The sequence below is a fragment of the Nannobrachium achirus genome, assembly GCF_963921795.1.
Source record: "Nannobrachium achirus genome assembly, chromosome: 4".
Taxonomy (NCBI): Eukaryota; Metazoa; Chordata; class Actinopteri; order Myctophiformes; family Myctophidae; genus Nannobrachium; species Nannobrachium achirus.
In genome coordinates this window covers 50,531,276-50,547,947 of record NC_137813.1, presented here as the reverse complement: position 1 = coordinate 50,547,947, position 16,672 = coordinate 50,531,276, and the positions used below count along the sequence as shown (strand labels likewise).

The 16,672-nt window shown below is 40.7% G+C and overlaps 1 protein-coding gene across 6 annotated transcripts in view; it reads right to left on the bottom strand.

Annotated features, from left to right (window-relative positions):
* Positions 1–16,672, bottom strand: part of LOC308283270 (E3 ubiquitin-protein ligase rnf213-alpha-like) — a 70,829-nt gene that overhangs the window by 53,395 nt on the left and 762 nt on the right. For 4 of the 6 annotated variants that reach the window (XM_080723660.1, XM_080723663.1, XM_080723662.1 and 1 more), the window contains exons 2-20: positions 14,880–15,007; positions 10,467–10,615; positions 7,886–8,545; positions 7,136–7,320; positions 6,336–6,457; positions 5,859–6,070; positions 5,190–5,335; positions 4,923–5,093; positions 4,030–4,229; positions 3,618–3,925; positions 3,196–3,458; positions 2,640–2,852; positions 2,196–2,388; positions 2,051–2,106; positions 1,789–1,963; positions 1,534–1,698; positions 1,284–1,382; positions 1,077–1,199; positions 612–795 (exon numbers count right to left, since the gene is read on the bottom strand). In XM_080723660.1, coding sequence (XP_080579786.1) covers positions 612–795; positions 1,077–1,199; positions 1,284–1,382; positions 1,534–1,698; positions 1,789–1,963; positions 2,051–2,106; positions 2,196–2,388; positions 2,640–2,852; positions 3,196–3,458; positions 3,618–3,925; positions 4,030–4,229; positions 4,923–5,093; positions 5,190–5,335; positions 5,859–6,070; positions 6,336–6,457; positions 7,136–7,320; positions 7,886–8,545; positions 10,467–10,615; positions 14,880–14,982 — 3,727 coding nt within the window. In that variant the 5' untranslated portion in view covers positions 14,983–15,007. The remainder of the gene's footprint in view (positions 1–611; positions 796–1,076; positions 1,200–1,283; positions 1,383–1,533; positions 1,699–1,788; positions 1,964–2,050; positions 2,107–2,195; positions 2,389–2,639; positions 2,853–3,195; positions 3,459–3,617; positions 3,926–4,029; positions 4,230–4,922; positions 5,094–5,189; positions 5,336–5,858; positions 6,071–6,335; positions 6,458–7,135; positions 7,321–7,885; positions 8,546–10,466; positions 10,616–14,879; positions 15,008–16,672) is intronic. The other 2 variants (XM_080723661.1, XM_080723664.1) reach the window with 2 other exon arrangements.

The window sequence follows — 16,672 nt, the reverse complement described above, 5'->3', positions numbered from 1 at the left end:
TAGCCAGTCTACCAGCCTGTAGAAGGACTTATTTTGTTTCTCTTTGTCCCAAAGCATCCCCAAATGCCTAGTTTTGTTTATAGACACCTCTCACACAATCATTTAGTACCTGTACCCGTTATATTCATTTAAGGTGGGAACAGTCACATGATGGTACCTATCCAAAAAGGAGGGCATGTCTAAATGTCTTACCCAGTAATTGTGACCGTAGGTCGCAGTTAACTATATATGGCCAAGACAGCCCATATCTGTGTGGCTGGTTCTACAGACCGGGATCTCAATGTATGGGCATAAAAGGGTATGATATCAGACATCATAGGACTTTAACATAACAAATAACTGAGTAAGCATGTTTGGGCTCTCACAGCATATCTCCATATACAGTACATGGATCTCCTTATATGGGTACCAGGGGTCTCCATATATGGGTAACTGGTCCGATATACATCACTGGCCAGATGGCAAAGAATTGGCACAATGTCGCCCTGAGGCGTCTTACTAGTGTACTAGTATTCTAAACACTATATTTGAATTGACATCAGTCTAGTTTTGTGCTTTGTAATCGTTCAAGATTTGGGTTGTGTTTTGACAGATTATTTCAGAGTAGATACCATGCAGCTGGAATATGTCTTTGGCTGCTGTCCAGGAAAGGAGATGCTTGAGGATGGCGCCCTCGTCATCCTGATAACGTCCACCACTGTCCCTTGGCCATGATTTCTGGATAATGGCTGAAATGAGGTTTCCAAACTTCCAATTGATCTTAATCCTCTCAAAAACCTTACCCTCTGACTTGTTCTGCAAAAGGAAAATACAACATTGTATGAATGAGCACACTGCATCTTTCAAATACATGAAATAAAACATTGGCACCATGTATCGGGTAAACCACAGAAGTGAATAAATCAAACAATTTAGATTTTGGGAACAACTCTCAGGCTCTGCCAAAGTGAAACCTCAAAGAACTGCACATACAGTAACTCATGTACACTTTTACATTTTCTCCATTCATGTTCTGTACAGTAGTTTATTTGTTTACAAACATGTGCCATCCAAGATGTATAAAGAGGTCCTCATACCTGGCATAGGGATGTGACAGACTCAAGAGCACATTTCTCAACAATAGAGGCAACTTGTGGATGGGATTTCATGAGGTCCTCAATTTTTGTGCAGTAGAATTCAATTTGATCCAATGCACTTTCCTAAAAGAGACAATACAAATAATTAATAAATACAAAGAAAAACCTTTTTTTTAACAAAACTAAATATGCATTTTTAGAACAAACCTTTTTAAGCTTGCCCTCAAAATCCATTGTGAAGGTTTTTCTCCATCGCTCTGTGAAAGCTCCATTACTGAATTGGAGGGAGATTGTGTTGTTCCACATCTAAGAAACAAGACCAAACAGTAGATACCACACCAAATCCAAAGTGTTAGTTTAAAATGGACACTTGTTTTTTTTTGGCACCTATCACAATATTATGCATTTCGAGACCTTATTTGTATCAAATAATTTAAGTACATTTGGCACAACTCACATCAGTCTCTTCTCGGGTGATAGCAGCGTGCAGGTACAAGTTAGACAGACCCCTATTCAGCAGCCTCTCCTTGAAGGATTGACTGACCCATCCTCTCATTGTCATCATTGCCTGGGACATCAACAGCACTGAGTATGTTTCCCGTCCCTGTTCCTTTCCAACATCCTAAAATAACCAGGATCAGAATTAACAGGATTCACAAAGCCAAACTTATCTGAAATAAACGTCAAAAACAATGTCTTTCATTTCACATACCTGTGGCTCACAAGCTTCAGCAAAATCGAAGACCTTGGCAACCAGACACATGCATGCAACAGGGATGTCTGTGAATGTCTTGGTATAACCACCAGGTCTGACTGCTTTACAGATTTTCTCGAGCAGTTTCACTGCCGTCTCCAAACACTCTCTTCCATAAAGCATGCTGAACGAACTATCATAACAAACAGAAACATGTGGATGATTAAAACATTGACCACTCACTCACGTCACATCACGTTAATGTAAGAAAATAAATCACCTGTATTTTTGTTCAATGAGATTTCCTTGGATGTGCGAGATAATGTCAGTAACAACCTGTAAAACAGAAAGCCAAGCACACTCAATTTGTATTATTCTAATGACAACCTGGAAACCGTAATGTTTAACTGGTGGTGTAGCTTTACCTGTTCAGAGCTGTAGCTGATATCCGGTGGGGACTTCATACTGAAGATGTGCAGCATGTCCAGGAGCTCAGTCTTAAGGATGTCACTACATTCAAAAAGTTCCTCAATCGACATCAGACTCATCCAGGACCGGACTGTCAGTTTGTCCACCTCCACCAGATGGCTGTTGCTTTTCATCAGTTTCAACATTGCCCTGAAAATGTAGTAGTTCATTAAGCAGACATACTGTATCATGTACAACAGAAAACATCTTGGACCATGGAAAGAATCAAAATAAGTTATTTTCAACTGTCATCTGGCAGCCAGGATTGTATTGGCAAAGACATACAGTAGACATAGTAGAAACACCTGAACTCAGCTTAACATTTACAAAAAACATGGTTGATTACTTCTTCTTTATTTAATATTTTAAGTAGTTGATGAATGTTGCAATGAAGTGCTTACTTCTTATCCTGGCTGCTCATTGACGGTATGTTATCCAGTTTAAGGCCTTGCAATCCACTCCAAGATGGGTCATACAGGGGGTTGGATGACTTTGGTAATGGTTGGAAGGGCGCTGTGCCTCTCAGGAGGTGGAGAAGGGGAATTACCAAAATCCACCGTGGCATTCCCTCTGCTCTCACAGATTTAACCAGTAACACCAATGCTTCTGGAAGACTAGATGCAGAAAAACATAATTAGACCCTTAACAGCACAAGTATTATCAAATGAAAGTAAAACCAGTGAAATCACAAGTATTTTACAACTATTGCCTCAAAACATTAAGATAAGCAGTGATAGCTAGAAACACAATATATAAAAGGTGCCCAATAATACACAATAGGTACACAATTTTATTATGAAGAAAATAAAGATTTTCAATGTTTCATGTTTCTTAGCCCACAAACATGAGGCCTGGTTGACAAACTGGTCAAGCATACTTTGTAATCCTTTCATCTTGTCACTCTCTGTTAACTATAACCTGTGTGTGATTTTACTGGAAAGGAACGCAAGGACATACTTTTTGAGACTTGAGATGGCATTTGAAAAACCGTTCCAAAATGTAAGGAAGTCATCTTTGGCCAGATTGGGCAAGCACAGGGCATTGCAGAGTCGATGGAGCTCACTCGGGTGCAGTTTGAGAGAATGTTTTCTCCACACATATAGCATGATCACAGCTGCTCTCAGTGGATCCTGGATGAAATGGCTCTTCCCATCTCCATCCATCTTCTGCAACTGAGGAGTCACGCGTTCTAGCATGAATTCCTTGATCATCATCTTGACCTAGGAAATCAAAGCACGGGGGGATGATGACAGTATATTAATACAAATTACAAACAATGTGTTTTCAAGCTGTCTACAACTAATGTTTGGCGATGTGGGCACAATCAAAATCATCACATTTGACTATATATGTATGAATACTGTAAGCAATGTACTTACTTCATCCCCGCCATAGTCCAAGGAGTACCATCTCTGTGTCCTCCTTGTGTCCTCAAACACAAAGGGGTTCGCATAAATCTGAAAGAACTGATCCAGTTGGATCTGGAAGCTCTTCAGGTTGACATCGGTCCAGCTCCTGAGGAGATCAAATATAGTTTCCAGCATGACTCTCCCTGCAAAGTCTCTGCCTTGGATTAGGCTCTTCTTCTGTTCAGGCCAGAAGGCATCTTTCACAGAGTCTTTGATCCGCTTGAGCATGTTCTTCGACGGCTCGGCGCAGATCATGTCGTCATACTGATGCCAGTCCCCTATCACAAAAGAGACAAAGTCATGTAAGTCAAATACTATATTTGTATACTATATTTCACGTTTTCTCTAGATAAAGCTATGAAATTAAGCGTTGTGACCTCACCTTCCGTGGTGAGAAGATGGGACTTTACAAACAAACACCTGTTGGTAATGTTTGAAGAATCCAGCTTGTATATGTACTCATACTCATATTTGTTCTTTTTGTTTTTCCAGACAATATACTTGTATGGTATAGACACATTGACTTCATCTTTTGTTGTAACGAGGCTGCCCTCAACTAAAAGTCCATCTTCTCCGAGATCCCTGTGTGAAACAGAAAGGAAGATTAAAACACATTTCATTCATAACATTTTCCATTACTGCCATTTAACCAGGTTAATCAAACAATACCAAAGTGAGCAAAATGAGAGCAATGGAGGGGAAGGAGAAAAGAAAAAGAATGAGAAATGGGAAGAGATCAAAGTTCTGGAAGCCAGAGAACAAACCATGAACTACCTTTGCTAAAGCCTTGAGCTGAGCTGATAAGTTAATTATTGTTATTGGGAATGTTACTGTCCATCGTGTGTATCGCCTCCCCGAACAAGGGAGAGGCAGATGGCAACCCGCATTTATTTTAAAGAATAAAACATTTTAACAATCTGCACGATTGAGTAGTAAACTAGATTCCGTACATAGCGTAGTAGTAGATAAGTGCAGTGGTTGGAGGTGGTCTCCCTGATGTTGGATAGGACACCTACTGGTTGACAAGTAGTACTGCCTGGAGCTCATATGCCCAATATCTACAGTATGTACACTTCCTAATATGAAGGAAAATCACTGTTTTCCTGATAAATTCATTAATTGAAAAGGTCAAGGTTATCTGCTATACTGCCTGTCTAATTAACTGAATTTCAATGAGAAAAAGCAATGGGAGCTAAGCTTGAAGAAAGAAACAGCATTGTGTACAACAGTGCAACTGGAGGTGTAAGATGGTATGTTTGTTTTGGAAAAACTCACTTAGACACATAGAGCTCAGCTGCATTGTCATCCCATGTTCCAATAAGTGATCCCGCCCTGATAAAGATCTGGTCTTCGCTTTGATCAAATTTGAAATCCTTTGAGAGAACAGCATGGAAGTAGATTGAGACTTGGGCACTTGCTGCAACTTGCTTGTTCGACCTGGTAATTCTGAAAGTTAGTTAAGAAAAGCAAATTAGATCAAGATCATCTACCGTGAATGTATTTATTTATTGAATCGAATGTCAAAGAATTTGATGACTGTACCTTTTGGGTGGAGCCTGTACCTCGGGCTCTGTGTTATCACTGTTGGCTGTCTTTTCTGAGTCACCTCCTCCCCCATGAGCAGACTGCTGCACCTCCATGTGTTCCACCTGCACCTCTGGGTCTACACTGGAGCCCATGCTGTCAGCCTGTTGACGTTACATTCAAATAGGTAAGAAACACACACCCCACAATTAGTCTGACAGGCATGTGTTTTCCATCTTTCTTCCCCCACCTAGATAGACACCTTGGACTGTAGCCACAAGGTGTCACAAGTGAGGTAGTACTGCTCAATCTATATGTTGGCAAGAACAAAGACAGGAAGTCAGTTTATGTAGGCCTAGGGACCATGCACCTGCATGGAAACATTGTACCCTGTTTGATCTTGAATAAATAAGCTTGGAGTTAAAGTACATGCTCATCATTGTCTCATCGAACAGAACACACATGAGACAGAAACAGTATATCCATATATGGGCATTCCAAGATATAATGGGCTTAATATTGATGACATCAGGGATCTCTATATATGGGCATAAAAAGGAATGGTTAGCACCGCTCGAACAAGACTGGGACTGACAGATACAGAGATATCTGCAAGTGTGACTCGCGTCAAGGCAACCACAATTGCAATTTCCAATTGCATCTTTCTAGTTGTAATCGTCACATTACCTTTAAAGCCGGAGAGCCAAACACCATCCCTTGCTCAACAGAAGAGGTCTGCTTCGGTTGTTGACCTGGTGCCTTGGTCTTGTCTTTCTGCTTCGCCTGCCCAGCCTGATTGGCCCTTTGATCTTCATTGGCATTCTGGTCCAGCTCAGTAAGTTTGGTGTTGGTCATGTCTTTCTTGGTCTTTTGAGCTTTCTGGTTAGCGACCTTTGTTCCTACAGGACAGGACAGGACTTTATTATTCCCCCACAATAATGCACAGATACAAAGGATATTAATAATTAACCATTTCACTGTAAACTGAGTTGTAATCAATTAATATTATCGGTTAAACAATCACATTCACTTTACTTATTGTTTTCATTAGAAGGTCCTGCTACTATATCCTACTGCAGGGTGTAGCTGAAAATTAGCACTTGTTCTCAGCTACTACCCTAAAGAACAAACCAACACATTGGTTGGTTTATCAGCATGCTTTACCTGAACCTTGTGGAGATGTACTTGTTTTGCCTCCTGAGAGGTTAGCTGGAGTCTGCTTAGATGTGTGAGATGACATTTCTTTATCGCCCTCCACCACTTGCTTGCTACTTGCCCTTGTTGTCCTGCAATTTGGTAAATGAAAAATCATAACACACTGGTCACAATAATTTAAATGCACATGTTTAAAGGGACACCATCACAATGTCTCAGTACTTGTTGTAGGGTTAAAGGTTCCATTCGCAGCCATGAAACGGAGTCGTCTTCTGTGAATATCTGAAAAGTACCCCACTGATGTCACTAGGGTCAAATCCATGAATGTGAAGCCTGCATCCCTCCCTTCCTTGTTTTTAACCGCTACCCTCGGTGGCTGTGACAAATTGTTCAATTATTTTTACAGCAACATAGTTATCTTAGTTAAAATTTAAAGAAAATCATGAGACTCTGGCAATCACAAATACAGATTTTTCAAATACTAAAAGGTATTCAAATAGTCCAATATTCGCGGGTGATATATCACAATGTTCTTTTAATATCAATTAAATTAATTTATACTATACAATATCAGCGAATATTCAACTTTGATGTATAGTGTTGAATAGTTGCTTTGATATTCAAATAGTTGAATATTCTATTATTCTGTGAAACCCCTAATAGGAACACAGAAAGGTTTTAACAGACAGAATGGGGAATTGTCACTAGTATGTGATTCTATTATAACATTCAACAATGAATTGAAATGCAGATCGACAGTGTGATTGTGTCCCTTTCACAATGTCAATGTAAGAATGTGATTACTGTACCTTTTTGTTGGTGGGACACCCTGAACCTCGGGCTCTGTGCTATCATCACTGTTGGCCGTCTTTTCTCTGCTGATGTCAGAGGTCGTAGGTGCAGATGAGTCACCTCCTCCCACATGGGCAGACTGCTGCACCTCCATGTGTTCTGCCTTCACCTCTGGGTCTACACTGGAGGCCCTGCTTTTAGCCTGTTGAAATTACATTCAAATAAGTAAGAATCACATCTCACAACTAGACTGCACTCTGTCGAGGTGCCAAATTGCTCCTTGTGCACTTGTGGCGCACAAGAAATGCGATCGGTGCTCGGTATGTGGGTATACAGTATGACGTGACGACACTTGTTGGTTGATTGATTGATTGAAGAATTTATTAGAAGTTTGCAATAGAAAAAAGTACAGTTTCATGACAGTACAAATCACTGGTACAAGGTCAACTAAAAGGAGATCCTAGAAAGCCGAGGCTTATTTCCACAGGAACCACACTTTAAGTATCTCTGGTGACGTCTCAGTGACCTCACATCTAGAGTGAGGGTTATTTAAGTCAGGGCGCACTTGTTGGTGGTGACGTCACCGAGAATGTTGCACCCTCATTAGCTAAAGGCCATGCCTTAGTACTGTCGACCGTAAACAGACAGCCGGAAACATACGGCACCGAACGCAGTACTTGCGCACTCTGCTGGCGCAAGTAATTAGTCTGACAAGCAGCATAGCATCTATTTTTATGACAAAAAATAAACAGAAATGTTCCGATTACCGTTAAAGCATCAGAAGAGCCAAAAACCATCCCTTGCTCAACAGAAGATGTCTGCTTCAGTTGTTGGCCTGGTGCCTTGGTCTTGTCTTTCTGCTTCGCCTGCCCAGCCTGGTTAGCCTTTTGATCCGCATTGGCATTCTGGTCCAGTTCAGCATGTTTGCTGTTGGGCATGTCTTTCTTGGTCTTTGAACTTTTAGATTCAGTCTTTTGACCCTTCTGGTTAGCGACCTCCGTCACCTGGGTTGATGTTTTTTCATTGCTCTCTCCCGATGGCGTGCTACTCTGATCTGCAGCAGCATTGTGACTGCACAATGCACTGGGTTCTGGTGCGGCGGAACCGTTTTCACAGTGAGCGACGGGCGTGCTCTCAGAACTTTGCGCCACTAAAGATCTAGGCTGGCTCTCAAGCGAAGAATCACCAGGAATGACAGGACCTTCAGCTATTAAAGATCTAGGCAGTGAAGAACCACCGTCGTGGGACAAGTCTGCCATTTCTTCCAATGCACTGGATGAGCAGTCACTTTCAGAGGACTCTCCACCGTCCTCGGTCTTCTTCCCCCCGCTGTCTGCCAGGGAGATGTTGGACAGCTCAGAGGTCACATTTTCCGGATCCAAAGTGGGGTCATCCTTCTTCTTTTTGGCCCTCTTCCGTTTCTTTTTCTGTAAAGACAAAAATTCACAACATCAATTTAATTTAATTAATATGTGCCGTTTATCTGTACATTTGTAACCTGATGTTGCTATAATCAGTGCTGGAAATTTCAGACTGCATTTTTGTCGCTTTGCTCTAACTTACTTAACACATTGGATGCCCACGACCTCGCCAACACGTCAAACTCTTTGATGTCTCCACAACGCGTTTGACATGTCGGCTATTGTTTTATATCAAACTGTAGCTTACTGCATGGGCCTGCCGCGGCTGAAGAGAATGCAACGGGAGATCACGTGACCAGGAAGTCGCGTTTCCTCATAGAGAGCCAGTGTTATGAGATTCACAACACTGTATTTAGATTAGAGGATAAGTGCATTTATCTCATAATCTAACTTTTAAATCACGTTTAAAACGAGCCCTTCTCTACCGGCCGTTACAAAAGCCCTGATGGCTGTGATTGTCATTGTTCTGTTCGAAGTGAAAATACTATGGGAAAAAAGGAAGTACTCGATTACATTTACTCAGATTACTTTTACTATATACACGCGCGCTACATCCATCCCGGGGAAATCCCCCCTGTCAGGTGAAAAGAAACAACTTGGACTACTCATGCATTGAAGGAAGCATGAGGTCAGTCCGTTGTCTCCCCAGGCGTGGCAGAGGGAGAGCAGAGCCCAGGATTACATAGGCAATTGGCACTGGGTGAAAATGGGTTGCAAAATCGTGGGATAAAAATTATAAAAAGAATAAATAAAAAAAAGATTACTTTTACTCTGAGCCTCCGAAATAAGGTAAAATCAATAAAATGTTGGGCACTTAAAGATTCTTGGTGGCGTCTTGGGCATCCAATGTGGGATTCTCTGAACTATGCTGTAGAATCTGTCTCTTTCTACTTCTCCTTTCAGTGGTCTATTATTGTACTGTCTCCTCGACTTATTGACTTAAAAATGTTTACACAAGGAGTTGGTTACTGTTACTTGTGTCTGTATACAAGTCACATTCAAGGTGCTATAAGTGTAAGTGATATGTTTTGGCTAAAACACATGTGTTTTGATAAAATGTTAAAGCTTTATATTCTGATAGTATAGTGTTTGTTTAGTAACTGCGGAAAATACATTTTCAAATGGGTCAACAATTTCATCCAGAGAACCCATTTATCAGCTTCAATTTTACAATGTTCCAGTTCCAATTTTGTATGCCATTTCTGTTTGTTTGTTTGTTTCATCACAAATTCCAGTTGTTTATCCTGTAAGTTCTCTATCTATCCTGAAATTGGTATGAAAAACTGAAAAGGCTAGAGAGTTCCCTTCTGCTGAACAACACTCTATAGCAGTGCTTCTCAAACTTTCACATTTCAAGGCCACACCCCTTAACTCTGATGGGTTTATTTGGTTCCAAAGCGTTCATTTGGTTCCATTTGTACACTGTCAGAGTTACAGACTCTAAAGGGGTCAATTTAGACCCCCCTAAAGGAACCCACGGTCCCTAAAATCCACTTTGAGAACCACTGCTCTAACGCTTTGAATACTATTGGAATATAGAGATATTTAACATTAATTTTAATAAAACAGTATCACTTAAAGCATGTTTAAGGAAAACATGACTCTTTAGCGGCAGCAGTGAGTGAGAGAGAGAACTCTACACTACTCCTTGAAAAGTTAAAATACATAGAGACAAATCGCGCGCGCGCACGCACACACACACACACACACACACACACACACACACACACACACACACACACACACACACACACACACACACACACACACACACACACACACACACACACACACACACACACACACACACACACACACACACACACACACACACACACACACACACACTCTTACTTGTGGGAAACAATTCAATGATTCACAGTAATTTTGCACCACAATTCTCACCGTGGAGACACTTTATACAAACCTTTTTCTTGGGGTTGGGTAAGATATCGTTCTCGTCACTTGGCCGCTTAGGGGATCGACTAGATTCATGGTTGTCCACAGATGAGGGGGGATTTTCAGTTCCAACCAAATCTGGTTCTGAAGATTTGGAAACAGGCACGCTTCCTGCATCTGGATAAGGAGAACAAGGTCCACAGATGTTTTTACAAAATTAGAAATATTTGTTTTTAATTGAGTAGCTATATAAACTATATAAAAAAATATGTTTTGCTTTTTGGTTTTGTTTTGCTTGTTTGAGTCTTATTTTAATGTTTGAATCGGCTGACACAAGATGAATTGTTTTAGTAACATTACATCAAGTCGAGTTGAATGACCTGGCACAGCAATGTTTTAAACACATACAGTATATCCATTTTCACTATTTAATTTAATTTATCACAATCACAATTTTAACCAATCCCAGTCATATCCCAGCCCATAAAAAAGAAGTGGCAGTGCCCTCCTGTGGTTAGAGCATGACACAAATCAGCTTAGAACCATATTTGACAGACCAACCTGATCTTCCAGTTTGTGTGTGTGTGCGTGTGTGTCATAAAATAGCCCTCAACCATAGAGAAAACATACAGGGAGGCCCTTAGTCAACTTGACAAGGGTCTCTGGGGACTAAACCAGATTATAAGAAAATAAAAAGAAAGCTAACTGACATACTGGAAAGAGACAACCCAAAACCAAAGCAAAATGGAATGGAATGCTCTTTACTGTAGCAATAAAAAGAGAATATACATTGGCAGAAGAATATCCTAAGGCAGACCTGGGCATTGTACGGCCCGGGGGCCGCATGCAGCCCTTTGGTTTACTCTGACTGGCCCTTGTAGGGTTAATGGTAAATTACAAAATAAACACATTTTCTAATTTTACCTCATGCATGGACTAAAGCTACATTTATTTTATTTTGAAGTTTTTTATTCACATACATATGGTCGCAATGCGTACATCAGCACGTGTGCGTGATCATTGGATGTCTCAATAACAAGCAGGTGGTCAGACTGGTCACAAGTCAAGACAACCTGCCTTACCTTACCCATCAAAAATGGCTAAAGTGGCTAAAAAAAGAAAAGTCGGGTTTTTCAACAAAAATTGGACAGCTAAGTATTTATTTACTGAAGTCGGAGGTAAAGCCATGTGTTTAGTTAGCACTGCCTTTTGGCCGGGCCCTCCACAATATTTTCTGTTGTTCATGTGGCCCCATGGAAAAAATAATTGCCCACCCCTGCCCTAAGGACTACAAACCATTGAGGGACCTCTAGACCTAACTGCACATACTTTATAAACCGAGCTGCTACCTTTAAACGCATTTTAAATCTGAGGCTTCTTTTGTATACTACTTAAATTTGTTTTGAGGAAAAATGCAGGGGTTTTTTTTGGTCCCAAAGTGAATGTAAATGCTGCCATTTGTTAAAAGAAAAAGCTTTATACCCTGTAAATATAACATGTACATAACGCCAAAATGTGACATAGCTCTGTTTGCACAATGCTGTACCCCCTCCAACTGTATGTACGTTCCCCTTTTTCAACATTTATTTTTTATATTTTGACACTTGCTTCGGCAATGTAAGTGTATGTTTTCTCATGCCAATAAAGCTAATTTGAATTGAATTGAATTGAATTGTGTTCCCATTTAAAATCTATAAAGGGGTTGGGGGTGTTGTATAAAGATTAACCCATTAACCCGACAAAGCATCCGTGTCATTTTAGATTTTTGCGTTGGCCATTCAAAAATAGCCGCAGTGCATCCCTTCATGCCGTGCTGCGAGCTTGTAGGCTACATGTATTTGTTCATTTTTTACATTTTTGAAAAATCTTGAAAGAACTACTGGTTTAAGAGCCTCACAGACGAAACGCGATGTTGGATCCGATCAGATCTCGTGCCCGGGGGTTTATCGGTGTTCATTTCAAACGACAGTCTTGAATTCGGGCCCGGTATATCCCGCTGTGCCAAGTGAAATATCTCAGACCATTACAAATGAGACCGACGTCTCGCGATTCTAGCCACCCACGATCTCGGGGGGGTGGTGCCATGAGAGACACGACTAGATGGTTCTCAACCTGTGGATCGGGACCCACAGGGGTACAAGATGTACAGAAAGGGTTCCTTTAAGATGAAACCATGTTTACATAGGCCTACATATATTCTAAGGAAATGGGTTGTGATTTTATAATATTAAAATGACGAAATTAAACAAATATATTCGCTATCTAACGTTCGCACATTGCTGACCATACTACTGTGTATAAGTGTATTTGCCCTTCAACTATAAAATATATATTGTTTTTTATGAGACATCCATTGTAATTAGGCTATGCTCCCAAATCCATTTTATTACCTTCTGTTCGCATATGCAATGAGTCCCGCAGTGCTGCCAATCTGTTGAAGGTGAAAATCATGGAGGTTTTTTAGCGAGGTGAAACGCCATCAAAAGCCACCTCGAAGATGCAGGTTGGAACGTCATTTATATGGAGCGTGTATCACATTATCTGCGGGGATGGGTGACATAAAGTAGCCTACTGGAAATGTGCATCAAATGACAGTGCCGTCGAGCGCTGATCAGCTGCTTTTTTTCCTTTTCTTTTTTTGCGCAGCCTCTTAACAATTAAGGCACGCATGGTGCTTTCTTCAGTGGCAGTGCTACTAATTAAATATTAAAACGGCGAAATTAAACAAATATATTCGCTATAGTCTATAATAAAGAGTCTCTCTCTCTCTCCCTCTCCCTCTCTGTCTGTGCGATATTTGTAGCTAATAATGCAGTAGGCCTATTGATACTTTTACTTAAGTAAAGAATTGGAGTACTTTTTCCATCACTGCTCAAATTAACTGTTCATCAGCGTGAATGCTTTCAGGTGTGTATGTGTATCTGATCAATATAGGAAATTGCCCATTACATCCTGCATGACATCAAAGCGACATGTTGTGTGAAGTCTTGTGAGCATGAAAGAGTTTGAACTTGAACATGTAGTGCGCTACATCGTGAAAAAAGTATTAAGAGTAGACCTAGGCTAGGCCTATAAAAGCCTTTTAAAATGTTATATCTTGCTCAAATTAATCATTACATCATTGCGCGAAACTATAGCACACGCGAGCCCATGGCATCTCACCCCTGGTCAGATCAATAATTAGCGCATCAGTTCCAGGTGGTGGTCGCTGATACGGCGAAGCGCAAATCAGGCTTGTCACTCACACAACACAGCTGCTGACGGCACCGTGTTTTAGACTTTGGTTGGTGTTATTACCGTTATGTTGATATGATTGATCTGAACCAAGCTGGACCCAGTGGATTATGTAGTCTACATGGAAGCACGTTGGCTGTCTCAGCCTGTCTGTCACAGCAATGGATAATTGGTAGAAGTTGGTGTTACATTCTTCTTTCGTGTATCATCGTCCTTTGCACACAAGTGATAACTGCGCCATCATGACAAAACATTATAAAAACAAAGGTAGGTTGGTAGGCTAGTCTTCTAGGTACTGTGCGCACACTGGCCGCTGCTCACTTTATAGATATTATAATTATATATTCAGTTATTTTTTTGGCAAGCGAGACGCGAGATGTGCGAGACGCGAGATTTTTGTGAGGTGATAGAACAGCATACACTGCCCTAGCCAAATCTGCGCAGCAAAAAAAAAGAGAGAAAAAAGAACGCCCGAGTCCACTCCTAAAATGCATCAACCAGCATTTTAACGGCAACCAGCCAGACATTAAACAGACATGAGCTTAATCAGCTAATAGCAATTATGAATGTCCAAACCTCGCCGTTGTGGGCGTGCAGTCGCAGAAAAAAAAAAGTTTAACCTCTCGCTTTTTTTTTTACTGTCCCACCACCTCATCCAAGCATATAGAATAGGGACAGGCCTAGGTTCCTCAATATCATTTAGCTGGGGACCCCCTGGAACTCATTTTAGGGAGAAAGTAAGCTAAAGTAAAAAGTAAGTAGGCTATAATAATAAAAGTGTAGGCTGTTCTATTGTGAGGTGACAGAATAGCCTACACTCTGCGCAGCCTAAAAAAAGGGAGGAGCTGGCTTCATATCATCTGAAGCAATCCCGTGAGCTCATTCAGACGACAATAATTGTAAAGGATTCCTACCCGATGACCCGAGAATATCAAACTTTTTTGATATTATCGTGAGTGCTCCCGACGAGTCCCGAGGTCATAAAAAAGCTAATTAACATAATCCGATCGTGTCGGGGTACTGTTCAAGCCCAAGACCGATTCCGGGGCCGACCAAACGATTTTCCCGGGGGGTCCTCCCGAAATCTGATCGGGGATCCTCGGCCCCGGGATCGGCTCAATGTGAACGGGGCTTTAGAAGGCATTTGTAGAATCTATGTCAGGTCTTAATGGGTTAAACAGCTTTTGTACAGCATAATTATACTAACCAGGTGTGGTGTTCAAAGGCTGGGCAGACAGACAGTAACCACACTGACTGCAGAACTTTGCAGTCTGTTCCACAATAGTATGGTCACAACTTGGGCACTTCATCTTCTTCAGGCTTCAATGGAGTCTTCTGCAACAAGAGAATAATGTCAGTAGATTAGAACAGTGGCGTAAAGTAACAAAATACGTTTAGCCAAGACAAGTACTGTACTGTACAATTATGAGGTATTTTTACTTCCAATTGTCAGTACTTTTACTTAATCTACACCACTACATTTTAGAGGCAAATACTGTACTTTTACTCGACAACAATTATTTGATAACCTAGGTTACTAGTTACTTTGTAGATTTTGATTATTATTATTACAAAACATACATTACCCACTTATTTTGTCCATTTGAAGATAGCCGATCTACAAGCTCACAGTGCATCGGGATGTGACGCATTGTTAGCTTGTAGATCTGCTATTTTCAAAAGAGTTTTTGTACAATTGAAAATGTGTGAAATGGGACATTCTGCATCATGAGTACTTTCTACTTTTGGTACTTTAAGTACATTTTGATAGCAATACTTTAGTACTTTTACTCAAGTAAATGTTGAATTCCAGACTTTTAAGTCTATGATACACGTAGCAATTTTTTCATCAATATCAACCAGCAACGACCAGAGGTGTCAATTGGGTATGGCAGTTGCCATACCTTGGCTAAAGGGGAAAAAGATAAAATGTAAAATAAAATAAATTCATGCCTGTTGATAAGGTATGGCAACATGACTGTGGTGTCTTGCACGCGTGAAGGCACAAAAAGATTAATCCACTGACGCTGCCAAAGGCCATACCCAATTGACGCCTCTGGTCGTTGCTGGTTGATATTGATGAAAAACTTGCTACGTGTATTAGGGGCTTCACTATTAGTATTTCTACATTGCAGTGTTGATACTTTTACTCAAGTAAAAGAAAATAGAGTACTTTTTTCCATCTATCAACCTTTTCATGCCGTGACTCCCCAAAATAATATTTGAACTGGGGACCCCCCACCCTGATAAGCACTTGGAATGTAAGAGTTGGGGCATTCAATTTTGTTTGACTAGTAGGTTCCACAGATAAATATTGTGAAAATAGCCGATCTACAAGATCACAGGGGGCTTATTGCAGATCAGCTATTTTCAAAATGTTTGCCTTTCTCTTATATTATTTGACAGTTTGGCCAATGTTTCTTTTGATGCAGTAATAGTGTTTTTTTTATAGGCTACATTTTCACTTTTGTCAACTGGGGACCCCCCTGAGGCCCCTCCCAAAATAAAATCATGGGGTGGACCCTAGGGTCACTACAGAATATTTTCACTTTCATTTCTGCTAAATCAGACCACCATAACAACAGCCTGTTTCACATGGACTTCTATGCTTTAAACATGGTAGGCTGTTAAGTGTTGCCTATTGAACTGAGCCTAATCTTATATATGATACCAAATTGTGTAGACTTTACCAATACACATATCTCGAAAATAGCTGACAAACAGGCAAGCCCAGGCTTGTTGTATGTATCTGCTACCTTCTAAATCGTTGGGAAATTCTATTGATTTATTTATCCACCTATAATAACATAATGGGATGCCAGGGTTAAATTAATAGTCGTTTTCCAACGTTTTGCCAAAAAAAGAAGGCAAAGGTACCAGTTCTTTTCATTTTAACCATCCTGTAAACAGGGGGTTTTCGTAGTATCTGTAGAAAGGCTGGCTTCCGTTTACTGTTCTGTGCTCAGATCCGGTCTAGAGCCCACCTACTGCATCCGGATA